Source organism: Cynocephalus volans, chromosome 1 (assembly GCF_027409185.1).
Source record: "Cynocephalus volans isolate mCynVol1 chromosome 1, mCynVol1.pri, whole genome shotgun sequence".
In the NCBI taxonomy this organism is placed as follows: Eukaryota; Metazoa; Chordata; class Mammalia; order Dermoptera; family Cynocephalidae; genus Cynocephalus; species Cynocephalus volans.
The window spans coordinates 218371031-218383114 of record NC_084460.1 but is presented as its reverse complement, the minus strand read 5'-3'; the positions used below and the strand labels follow the sequence as shown (position 1 = coordinate 218383114).

General features: G+C 35.3%; 1 protein-coding gene across 4 annotated transcripts in view; it reads right to left on the bottom strand.

Annotated features, from left to right (window-relative positions):
- MBD5 (methyl-CpG binding domain protein 5) overlaps nucleotides 1-12084 on the bottom strand; it is a 130692-nt gene that overhangs the window by 52848 nt on the left and 65760 nt on the right. For 2 of the 4 annotated variants that reach the window (XM_063113356.1, XM_063113351.1), the window contains exons 2-3: nucleotides 10702-10875; nucleotides 369-1042 (exon numbers count right to left, since the gene is read on the bottom strand). In XM_063113356.1, the coding sequence (XP_062969426.1) occupies nucleotides 369-481 (113 nt within the window). In that variant the 5' untranslated portion in view covers nucleotides 482-1042; nucleotides 10702-10875. The remainder of the gene's footprint in view (nucleotides 1-368; nucleotides 1043-10701; nucleotides 10876-12084) is intronic. The other 2 variants (XM_063113358.1, XM_063113363.1) reach the window with 2 other exon arrangements.

Genomic DNA, 12084 nt, shown 5'->3' with positions numbered 1-12084 from the left:
ATACTGTCAAGTGATATGGGCCTATTTCCAATATTTTTATATTCTTCTGTGAATGTGGTAATGACGCTTATGTTTCTTTTAGAAATCTTCATATTTTTCTTTATCTCTGTTACAGAGATAAGCAGAATGACACCTTATGTAAACACAAGTAATGCATAAAAATTCTCTCTGGTAGTCTAAGGCAATTTACATTGCAAAACAGTACAGAATAAAAACACTTCTACATTTCTAGCACGAAGGTCATTTATTCAAATTTGTTTGAGATAATGTCAGTCACAATACTTCGTTCCCTCTAAGAGGAACAGACTCTGCCTCCTTAATCTTGGGACCGCAACTTTGGAGGTAACACAGTAACAATAAGAGCTCACCTGACATAAAGCACTCCATTTTGATCCACACGACGCTGCCAACCCACAGGAACTTGTATAGCTGGAAGACCTCCTTCCTTGTCCCCTCCGTCACACTCCTTGCCTCCATTCATTTTCTGTGTCTGCTTGAGACTCTCCAAAGGTATCAGCAATAAGATGATATCCTTATCTTACAGAGCATGATGGCCTTCAAAAATGGGCCAGTGCAGCACAGTTTTTCCCAGACTGTACAAAATGCATTGGGAAGCTTCGGCTCAGTTTGGAACCAAGTCCTTGAAATCTGCCATTGTGAAAAAATCAGTTTCCCATTATAATCTACATTAAATAACTAATATTTAATTCCTAAGGATGGTCTACATGGGTAACAATGAGTGCTTCCGACTAAGGAAAATCATAATTCACCAATGCTGGTACCTGTCTGAAGTGGGAGAGGAGGAGTGTAAAGTTTTTAGTTCAACATTTTGTCTTGACCTTGATGTTGGACTAAAATAGCCTCTATTGTTTAGAAACTGGTCTCATTTTTACAGTGTGAGTCAGTTAATATTTCCAGGTACTACCCGCCTTTTTATAGGCCACATTCCTTAAACTTTCTCTTTATCTTCCAATCTGAATCCAAGGTGTTGCAGGTTGGTTCATCTGATGTTTTCATGACTCCAAAATTCCAATAATGTAGCCTGAAACATATGTAAATATGTAAAGTGTATATGTAATAATGAAAAATTGAAAAGCTGCACAATTCTAAAATAGAATAAACCACTAAGTGTACCCAACCACTTTGATGTCTTCTGCCATCAAAATCACGTCAAATTCAACTTGTTTTTTAGTTCCAACTTGATCCACTTATTCCAGTTAAACCAATTTATTTAGTTTTCACCATATGCAACTTTATAATTACTAGAGATACAGCCATAATTATTGCATTCAACACACATACACAAACACACAGAGCCTTCTTCTAACTTGATATAAAAGTATATCCATCACCTCTAATGACCTGAAAACCAGAAAGTTGTGTGTTAATCCAATCACATTTTGATCACTCCTTAATATTATATACCCCTTCTCTAATCATTATATTGGCTTAAAGAAGAAAAAGTTCTTATTTTTTAAGAAAAATTAAAAGAAAATAAATTTATAGTATATTTCCAAATATGAAAGGTTTTTTTTCCCCAATGATAATACATATAAGAGTGGGAGTTGCTTTATAGTCAAGATTTACAAAATCTTTTATATCATGGTGTGCTCTCTTAATTCCTTTATCAAGTCATAAGGTGCTGTTTTGGGAAGACATACTAACATGGAATAGCAGTAATCAATGCTAGTGTGGAATACTTATAGAGGTCATCTTGATGGAGCAGTTAAACAAAAAAAATGGCAAGTAAATTTTTAAGGTACCACTTAATCGTGTGGAGAATGTGATGTCACAGTTGCTAGTATTATTTGTTGTAAACAAGCCTTTTTATGATCAATTTAGTATCTAGTGTGTGGGATTCATGAAACTACACTAAAGAACAAATGAAAAAAAATTTATCCTAGTGTTATATGAGTGGGACTTGTGGTTTGTGATAAAAATGTCCAGTGACATCACCACCCAAAATTCAAAAAATACTTTATTTCAAACAGCTTAATGGAAGTGAAGATGATATGCTCTGGAAAACTGTTAAATGCCTGAAGAATCATATGCAAGTATTAAATTAAAACAGTTTCATAAAATTTGAATGAAAAAAATATATCATTTTAGACATGTGCTTAAATATGCATGTATAATTCAATTAATTAACAAACAGTGTAAAAAGACATGTAATTATTTAACATACATTCCTAAAAGTCCACATGTTTAAGTTGGCCTGAAACCCTTTTTTGTATCTCCTCATTAGGAAAGCAGGAGATTGACTTACAGTAAAAGCCATCACATATTCAGGCATATGCCTTATTTGCAACCTTGGCTTTGAGACAAGTTAAAGATATAGTGATGAAGCATATACTCATTTAACTGAAGACCAGGAACCATGGGTATGGGTGTGGCAAAAGCTGGCAGGCATGTAGGAAACAGCCCATTCCACTGTGCTATGCTTCTCACAGAAATGACCCGCTTGCAGGCATGACAACCTATTTCTGTCTTCCATTCACTGCACCTCTGACCATGACTCCTGCTGATCATGTATATGTTTATTCACATTTCATTCAACAGTTAGCGAACAGCTACTATGTATTAGGTACTGTGCTAGGTGCTGAGTACAAAGATGGTTAAGTGCTACAGTTGGAATGTCTGTGTCATCCCCAAAATTCATAGTTTGAAATTCTAACCACCCAAAGTGATGGTATTAGAAGGTGGGGCCTTTGGGAGGTGGTTAGGTCATCGGGGTGGAGGCCTCATGAATGGGATTAGTGCCCTTACAAAAGAGGCCCAAGGGAGACCTCTTCCACCTTGTGTAGTTATAGTGAAAAGTGAGCAATCTGTGAACCAGAAAATGGGCCCTCAGTAGACACTGGATCTGCCAGTACCTTGATCTTGGATTTGGAGTCACCCAGTTTACGGTATTTTGTAACAGCAGCCCAAATGGATTAAGACAGTAAGGTACCACTTTATGCAAAACACAGAGTAATGTTTGGCACTAATAAGCTGCTTGATGTGGAAGGATAGAAAGGAAAGAGGAAGGAAGGGCGGAAGAAACAAGGAAGGGTCAATCCGTGTTCTCAAGGAGTTCCTTGCCTTGTAAGTGAAGTTCCAGTGCTTGCGAAAAAGGTATGAATTTTGTGCCGTCATGGACTCCCAGCTTTGTGAAACAGCAACAGACCCTGATGACTGAACCTCTTTTTTACTGTCCCTTTTCATGCCTGTTTTATTATCTTGCTTTTCCAAAGAAATCTTTTCAGAGGTCTCCAATCATTAGATTAAGCCCATTCTCATTTTCCCTCCTTTTGAGCTTTCTGACCATTTGATGCCTTTTGTTTTTTTTTGTCTTCTGCTCTTGCATGTGGCTCCGGCTTCCCTGAGACTGGCTTGCTTGCTCCATTAAGTAATTTGTGGATCTTCCAGACAATAACATTGGCATGATTCCTGCCAAATATCTGCTTCACATTTCAGTAATCAAAAATACAAATATCTGATGGCTGGGTTTTGCTTCAACCAGCAGTTCTCAAACATGGTCCTGTGACAAGTATCATTTTTGCCATTAGTACCTGGGAACTTGTCAGCAATGCAGACTCACATGCCCAGTTTCAGAATTACTGAATCAAAAACTCTGGGGCAATCTGTTTTTGTTTTTTGTTTTTTTTTTTTACAGGCCCTCTAGGTGATTCTGATGCTTGTTTCAGTTTGATGCCCTTTCAAATTTGACACCCTAATGCTCCTGCCTCCCCTTCCCTATAGGACAAGGCTGGTTTTACATCTTCACATCTCGCATGCAGCCAGCCAGCCCTCTACTTCCTTTTGTCTGGGGAGTGGGGATGGGTCATCTCTTTTCTGCTGATACTTCAGTCTTCTAGAGGCAGCTCAATTGTAAGGGCCTTAGGAACCCCTCACACAGAGGTCCAGTAACTGTATAGTTATCAATTGTCTGTGAGTGGCATGGTTTTTCTCAACATTCATTTTGTAAACTTGGAAAGTACAGAGAAGTTTGAAGATGAAAATAAAAACTGAACCATAATCTCACTTCTATATAATAACCACTGCAAACATTGATATATTTTCTTTCATTTGTTTTTATAAAGTTTTAAAAGAACATATAAAAATGAGTTTAATAAACAATAATGTACTACCACTCTATATTCACAGTGTAAGCATTTTGTCATTTTTGCTTATTTTTTAAAATAAAAGACATAGAAAACATTACAGATGAAGTTAAGCACTATCTTCATCCCAACCCCATTTCCCTTTTCCGCCCCATTCTCCTTCCTTCCACCCCAGAGGCAACCACCATCATGATTCTGGTTTGTATCCTTCCAGGCCGTATGTGTATATGTAAACAATATTGGTATTGTTATGTGTGTTTTAACATTTTACATGAATACTACTATACAATATATATAATCCTGCAATTTGCTTTTTTAAATTCTATATTATTTGGAGAGATATATAGATCTATCTCTGTTGTAGATACTTAGGTCCAATTCATTAATTTTTAACATCTAAATATTATTCTATGATATGATTATACAATTATTCATCTATTGATGTATATATCATATTAATGTTGGGTTGTAGGGTCTGCGTATTGTCAACTTTACAGGCACCGAAAAATTGCTCTCCAAGTAGTTATACTGACTCCAAATATTTTCTATGTATAAATATGTCTTTTTTCTTCTAAATATTGAATCACTACCACTTTGTATTTTTTTTCTTCCTGGACATTTTACTATGGCTTTAAATATTTTTCCAAAACATGGCTTTTAATTGCTGGATAGATTTTTCTTTTGATAGATGTATACCACTTATGTACTTACTTTCTCTTTGTGGACACAGAAAATTCTCCCATACTTTCACAACTACAAATAAATCTGAGAGAAATACTTCTGTACATAAATCTATGCCTGTCTTGATAATTCACTTAGAATTATATGCTAAAATAGAATTGCATAATTTTAGGGACCTTGATACATTTCTTAAACTGCCAGGAAGGTAGGTTTAGGAAAGCATTTCAGGCCATGTTTCTCAAACTTTTGAAACTCATGCATGCCTTGTTTTGCTAAACATTAAAATCTATTCTACTTGCCTCCAAGATTCTAATAATTTTATCTTCTGTAAGGACCCATCATCCAAGATGTAGTAAAGCTTTATTTTTATAGTTTGTATTATAAAAGCTGTTTTCCAGATTTAACATTTTAATATTACTATGCTTTTCAAAAACCATATATTCCACAACATCTTCCCTTCGCCTCCCCTAAAGAGCCACATTGTTTATATGGCTTCGTGTAAGCCCAGGTAAACACAGGTTAAAACAGAAAAGATATTGTGCTATCAAAGGCACTTCCATCTTACTAACACTCAGGATCCAGGATAGATCTTATACTTAGGGCTTAATTTATATTTATTTCACAAACAACTCTATAGTAACGATAATGAAATTCAAAGGTGTGTGTGTGTTATGAGGGAGATATCTCCCACAATTACACAATATTTTCATTTTTCCTGTTTCCTTTCAATATGCAAATTAGTCTCTGAAAATCGGCTTTTGATGAATTGAATTTTAGTGAGTTGCTTTTCTTTTCATTGGCTTCTTCTGACCATTCAGAATTCAAATTAGATGCCACCTCCTCAAAGAGACTATAATATAAACCCCAGGTACTCTCTCACACATTGTAAATTCACTAATACCTCTTATTATATATGATTATTATTATTACTTATCATTTAATTGTTTACTATGTCTCCCTATGAGAATGCAAACACTGTCTGAACAGGGACCTTGTCCCTCCTATATTCCCAGTTCCCGGTATAGTCCTGTAATGTAGTAGATGCTTAAATATGTCCTGAAGATTATGCATATTCTGGTCAGTCAACATAATTTTATATTCTGATTTTTACTATTGTAGGCTTATAAGATTTTAGCAATACATGTGTATAAAATGAAAGAGAGGTTTTTAAAAGAATCCAGTGAGTACATAAGTTGACAAAATAAAAAAAGAACCATCTGCTCTAGATCTGTCCCTAATGATCTCACAATTTCTGAGTGATAATTTCTGTGTAGAAAAAGTGTGATAGGATTTGTAAGAAGATTAATATGCTAACTTTAAACCTTATTTGTAAAGTGCATCAGAGTTTTATTTATTAAGTGGTTTATATACACATTTTAAATGGATTAGTAAAGGAACCACTAAAATAAATAAATGCAACAATATAAAAAACTTATATTTCAACAGGATGCTAATTAATGCAATAGTCCTTTTCTCTCAATCTGCTTTATTGACATACCTGTCAACCTAAGAATGCACTCACTACTTTATGTGGTTTTAAATGTGTACTTTAAAAGTTATACCCAAAACACCACGAAGACTAAATATCAGAGAATATGACATCATAAAAATAATAGCTATTCTTCATAAATTTTTCTGAATAATGTCAAATCTTACAAATTCTTCTAAATAATGCCAAACACACTTGATTAATGGTAAAATAATGAATTGGGGTTTAGTCATGTGATACGAGTAAATCCTATTAAAATGTTACAATAACATCACATCATTGATCTTGTGCTCAGTGGGGATTCTTGGACAGGTAGTGGGACAGAATTAACCCCAATGAATTACGGATTTAACAAGATGGGACTACGTAAATTAGGTAAAACACTGATATTTGATATGTTATATAAGCTTAAATCATCATTTATACTTTTTACACTATGATTATCAACTGAGCTGATGAACTATTTAAAGATAAATAAGTCTACTTCATTCCTATATTTGCAAGAGTGAATGATTCATGTTCTCCAATTGAGAACAAGTCCCACATAAAACCTGCCTCTATACTTAAATTCTTTCTTTCTTTCTTTCTTTCTTTCTTTATTTTTATTATTTTTTTATATATACTTAAATTCTAAAACAGTATATACATGCAACAACAGATATGATTGGGTTAAAAAATAACATTAACATTAGCATTAGCATTTTAGAGAGTAAAGTCTGAGTGTCTATAACATAATTATCCTTTGATTAGATAATAAGTGAATATACTCATAATCTTTCCATCATTATAAAATTATGCTTGTTAGAGTAACCCTAAATGACATTTCCCCTTTCCAATGATCTTTCACCCCCATATCAGTCATTCAAGCAGCTCCTTCACAGCACCTAGCCAGCCTCCCAGCCAATCTTCCCCCATCAGTTTCTCCTTTCACCTATTTATTCAAGATATGCATTTTTATTTATGAGCATACTTATCTTGCACTTATATCTTTCATTTTTTTAAATCTTGCAATAAATTAGGCCTATTTTCACTCTGATTATTATTTCCATTTGGCTATCTTCACTGTGTAGCCACCTCTTCCAAAAACATACTTCTCAGATACACCCTTTGTAAAAATCCCAGTACCTCTGGCAGGCTTCACTTACTCGCCCAAACTACCATGAGCACATTTACATTTGTTTCATGCAGTTGTATCAGGATACCCCAAATAAGCACATCTTTCTTGCTCTGTTAACTGAAGTTCTCTAGTTTCAGATGTCCTTGCCCTTTAACAGTGCAGAAGAGTCTAAAATTCACTACCTTCATATTCATGTAGGAAGGCTACATTTTTCACAAATTCTGAAGGTATAGGGACTGGCTTCTGAGAGTGAGGCCAGTCCTGAGTCAAGGTAGCAAGCATCCTGGCCTGTGCTCATCTATGGTCAGGAAGTTTATTTATATCAGACCATTTTTTGCTACAAAAATTCAGCAATTTACACATTCTAGTCACATAGAAATCTTCAGAGAACTAATGCTGAGTGTGATAGATTATAAATGGCCACAAAAATTTTGCAGTTCCTTTCATCAGGAGGTGGGATTTATTACTTCATACCTTGAATCTCTGCTGGCCTTGTGATTTGTTTTGGCCAACAGGATGATAGATGTGACACTGTTTAAGTTTTGAGCCTAAACCTCGAGACCTTGTATATAACACTACTGTTTTTTAGAATGCCATTGCCATGTGAACACCTGAGCTAGGCCCCTTGAGGATGAGAGACCATGTGGAGAGAGAGAGAAGTCCTGTTCTCCAGCCAGTCCATCTGAGGCCCCAGACATGTAAGTAAGCCTAGCCAACAACATGTGGAACAGGGATGAGCTGGCCCAGCTGAGCTGAAACAATATGAAAAGTCTAAAATAGGGTTTAACTTAAATCAGTTGCAGTATTGAGAGGTATGTAGCATTACTGGTTAAGAGCGTATGCTCTAGAGTCAGACTGTCTGGGTTTGAACCTAGGCTCTACCCTTTATTAGCTTACGACTTTGGGCAAGTTTTAAAATTTTTTTCCTCATAAAATAGAGATTACTACCTTATAGGGTTGTTCTGGGAAAAATATAAGTTAATATGTATGTGCCTAGGACATAATAAGTATCCAAATTGTTATCATTTTTATATAGCTATTAAAATCATGTTATAGAAAATATAATAGCACTGGGAAAGGACCGTGATATTGTTAGGTGGAAAAACATACTACAAAGATGCATGCATAATTATAATCTTAATTTACAAAAATGCTACTATTTATATAGATATAGGAATAGAGCAGCACCATCCTCCTAGTAACTACTATACATTCACTGGTAGTAGAAACATATTTTCTTCATTGCTTTTCTGTATTTTCAAATTTTTCTATACTAAACATATACCAACTCTGTATTCAGGAAATATATTATTTCTAAAAAATTAAGTGTTATATCTACAGAACAGCTAATTAATGTTTTCTTGATCCTTAAAAGCATTAGGGAAGCTTTTTATTAGAAATAATCCAAAGCTTTGTGTCCAGCATAATGTTATTCTTTCTCTTCCTGTTTTAGCCAAATGTAGAAAAAGATATAGAGAGTCAGAACACTGCATTAACCTAAATGATCTAAATACTAGAAAAAAAATTAAAGCTATCTCTTTGACTGGTTCTAAAATGCTTCTGGGTGTCACTCCTACTTACTGTGTGGAGTACCAACTGTCATCTCCACACTACTGCTCCTCACTAAACTAGCTCTTATTTATTGCAGCTTAAATATCACTTTCTCAGACAGGCTTTCCCTGGTTTCTCCAAACTTTATTTGGCTTTCCAAGTCTAAATTAGGTTCCCCTTGTAATTCTCCCTTATGATATTCAGTTCTTTTTCTTCACGTGAATTACTACACATAACTGGGCTTTCTCTTTATCCTTGCCATCCTACATGATTGCTAAGAAAAAGCAGTTGAGACACAGAATTTCAAGTTAAGGCTTCTCTTTGTACCTTTAAAAATATACCAGGAAGTGGAAAGTGAGGGTTTGCATGCATCTGTAGAAAATGCTTACTATGCCTCCCTTCTTAAAAGCAAAAAAGTGAATAATCACCAACTCTCAAATACATAAGCTGAAAAACAATTTAGAGAATTGTTCTGAAGAATAGTAACAGGTTACACCAGAACTTCTGTGAATTAATTTATACACTCACTTTAATTCTGAAGAAAAAATTGTTTATGATTTATATCTGTATATTAGTCCTTAGCATTATTTTTTGCTTTCCTGCAGTATGGTGAAGTTTCTCATAGGGAATAGTGATAAAAAATACTTGTCTGCATTTACATAATCTATTTAAGAGTACACTAAGCAAGTTTAAGAGGTAATCTTCATATTTTATCCTTGCATTATTAGTATTTTGGCTAATCAAGATGCAGCTTAATACTGTATATGCAGGTCAAATCATTGTTGAAAAATGATGCACATCAATATTGTTTTTCCCAAAACTGTACTATGAGAATAAAATAATTGTGAATTATACCTGTTTGGATTTGTGCAATATATCAAAACAACTAATATTTCCGTACTCTTTTACTATTAAAATGTTCAGCACTGTTCAATTCATTTGGCAGTGGATGCCAAGTTCCTACTTGAAGTAATTAGTACCAAATACGGGTAAAGGAATGTGCCCTCCAGTAACCTTGAAAATAAAGTTACTCTTAAAGTGAAAATAGGATGACCCTTCAGCCCTTGAAGAAACCCAAAGACATTATCTCAAAGTGTATAAATGTCTAGAAACACTCAAGCACAATCAATGTCTCCAGCAAACATAATTAAATGTAAAAGATAACTACAGTTTAACCAAGCGTCTGATAAGTCTTCCAAGAAACAAAAGGAGGAAGATTGTCTCCATGTGAATTTTAGAAAGGGAAGCTCAAAGAGCATACAACCTCTAAGCCCCACGAAATAAATGATTTTTTATTGCGTTTATGTAGCTCACACATCAGGAACAAAATGAGGAAGTAGTAATACCCGTAGATGTTTAGTGGCGTCAGATGAAAAGGGTCTTAAGGAAACTCCATTTAGCATGTGACTGACTGCTCACTGGGATGCTGACGGTGGCAGAGAAAATGTAGCAGCCAAAGAAAACTTATGTAGAAAGTACTCAGGTTGAAGAGGAAGGGAGTTTCAATATCACAAAATGAGGCATAGAGTGTTTTAGAAGACATATTGAAGAAAAGCAAGGACTGTAGAAAATAAAGTCACTAATATAACAAATAGAAAAGCAAAATATAAGACCAGTTACAAACAAGTGGACTCTGGGCCAAATCCCACCTATAGAAGTGTTTGCTTTGCACATGGTTCGAGAATAATAATATAAGTGAATTAACTGACAATATTTAAATAAAAAAGATTTCACATGAAAATTTGTATTTCCTGCTTTACCTGAGAAACTGGACAAAGTGGTAACATTAAGTCAACATTCCTGCCTTGCAACAATTATCTGGAACGGAGCAGAGGCTGCTCCTCCAGCAAGGACTTGGCTTTCCAGTTCACTGCAGTGGCTTCCTGCTTCATTCCCACCAGCCTGGCCTCTGTAGGCATTTGGGTTTCCAATTTCTGGAAATAGAAAGGACCTTGATAAGGGTTAAAGAACTCACTGTAGCCCTTGACAAGACATACATTTTTTTTAAAGTGACCATTTAACCTACACTTCATAGTTTCTTCAAAAGGATGGAGGATGAACTCTCAATAGATTATCACGCACTATTAGTACATGTAGGAGCGCCAGTAAGCCAGCTAAAACTATGAGCACCCAGGAAACTTTCTCAATGAAATTGAGTTGGCCCTGAGACTGTGGTAATTCTTGAGTTAGAGGACGTAAAGTGTACAGAGAGCTCCCATCCAACTTCAGTCCTCTACAGTTCTTTCTTTCTTAGCACCATCATCAGCATTATCACATTATCATTATCTCAGGAACTCATCTTGGGACCAAAGAATTATGGAATCAAATCGTACCAACATTCATTATTAAGATATATAAAATGCCACTGATTTTTTTTCATAGACTTTAAAAACTGTTTTCTTTTAGCAAATAAGAAAAAAATTCATAAGGTCTTTCAAAGGTGCACTTGAGACGTTATAACCCTTTGGTCTATTTTCTCCTAGCCATCAGGGAGATATTGCTGTACTCAGTTGTGTGACATGGCTTCCTCAGCCTGAGTAAAATAAACCTTGGGACAGTCTAACTTATTGTGTTCCGTTTCCTTGTCCATTGGATAACCTTCTGATTATCTGGTAGATTTCACAGGTGCTCTAATATCATTAAGTTAGTGACCTTAATAGGGTAGCAGGTACAAGTATTTTAGTCACTGAAAACAAACAAACAAACAAAAAAACAATCACATACATAAATAAATAGATCACCTTATATACAAATTAATTTCTTGTAAATATAAATGGTGTGTGTTAGACCCCATAGGCTTATCACTCTTGAGAGCAATAGCAAAAGCAAGTTTTTATCTTGGAAGTGCTAAGGACCACATCCCAGACCATAGTTACTCTATGGGGCTTCCCTCACCTTTGAGGTCTTCCCTGATAGCCAGCATATTGTTTTTTGTTTGTTGTTTGCTGCCACCTGCCTCTGACTACAATGTTACTAGAAAAGTAGAAATAATTTGGGGCCAGAGCAGGACAGAGGAATGTGGCAGCATGCCTGAGCAGTGCTGTTCCTCAGAAAACAGCCAGGAGAGACAAAGGAGCAACCACGGGATGTGGAACCACGGTTAAGTGATATATAATCCTGATATACTAAAGGTCCTCCAAGCA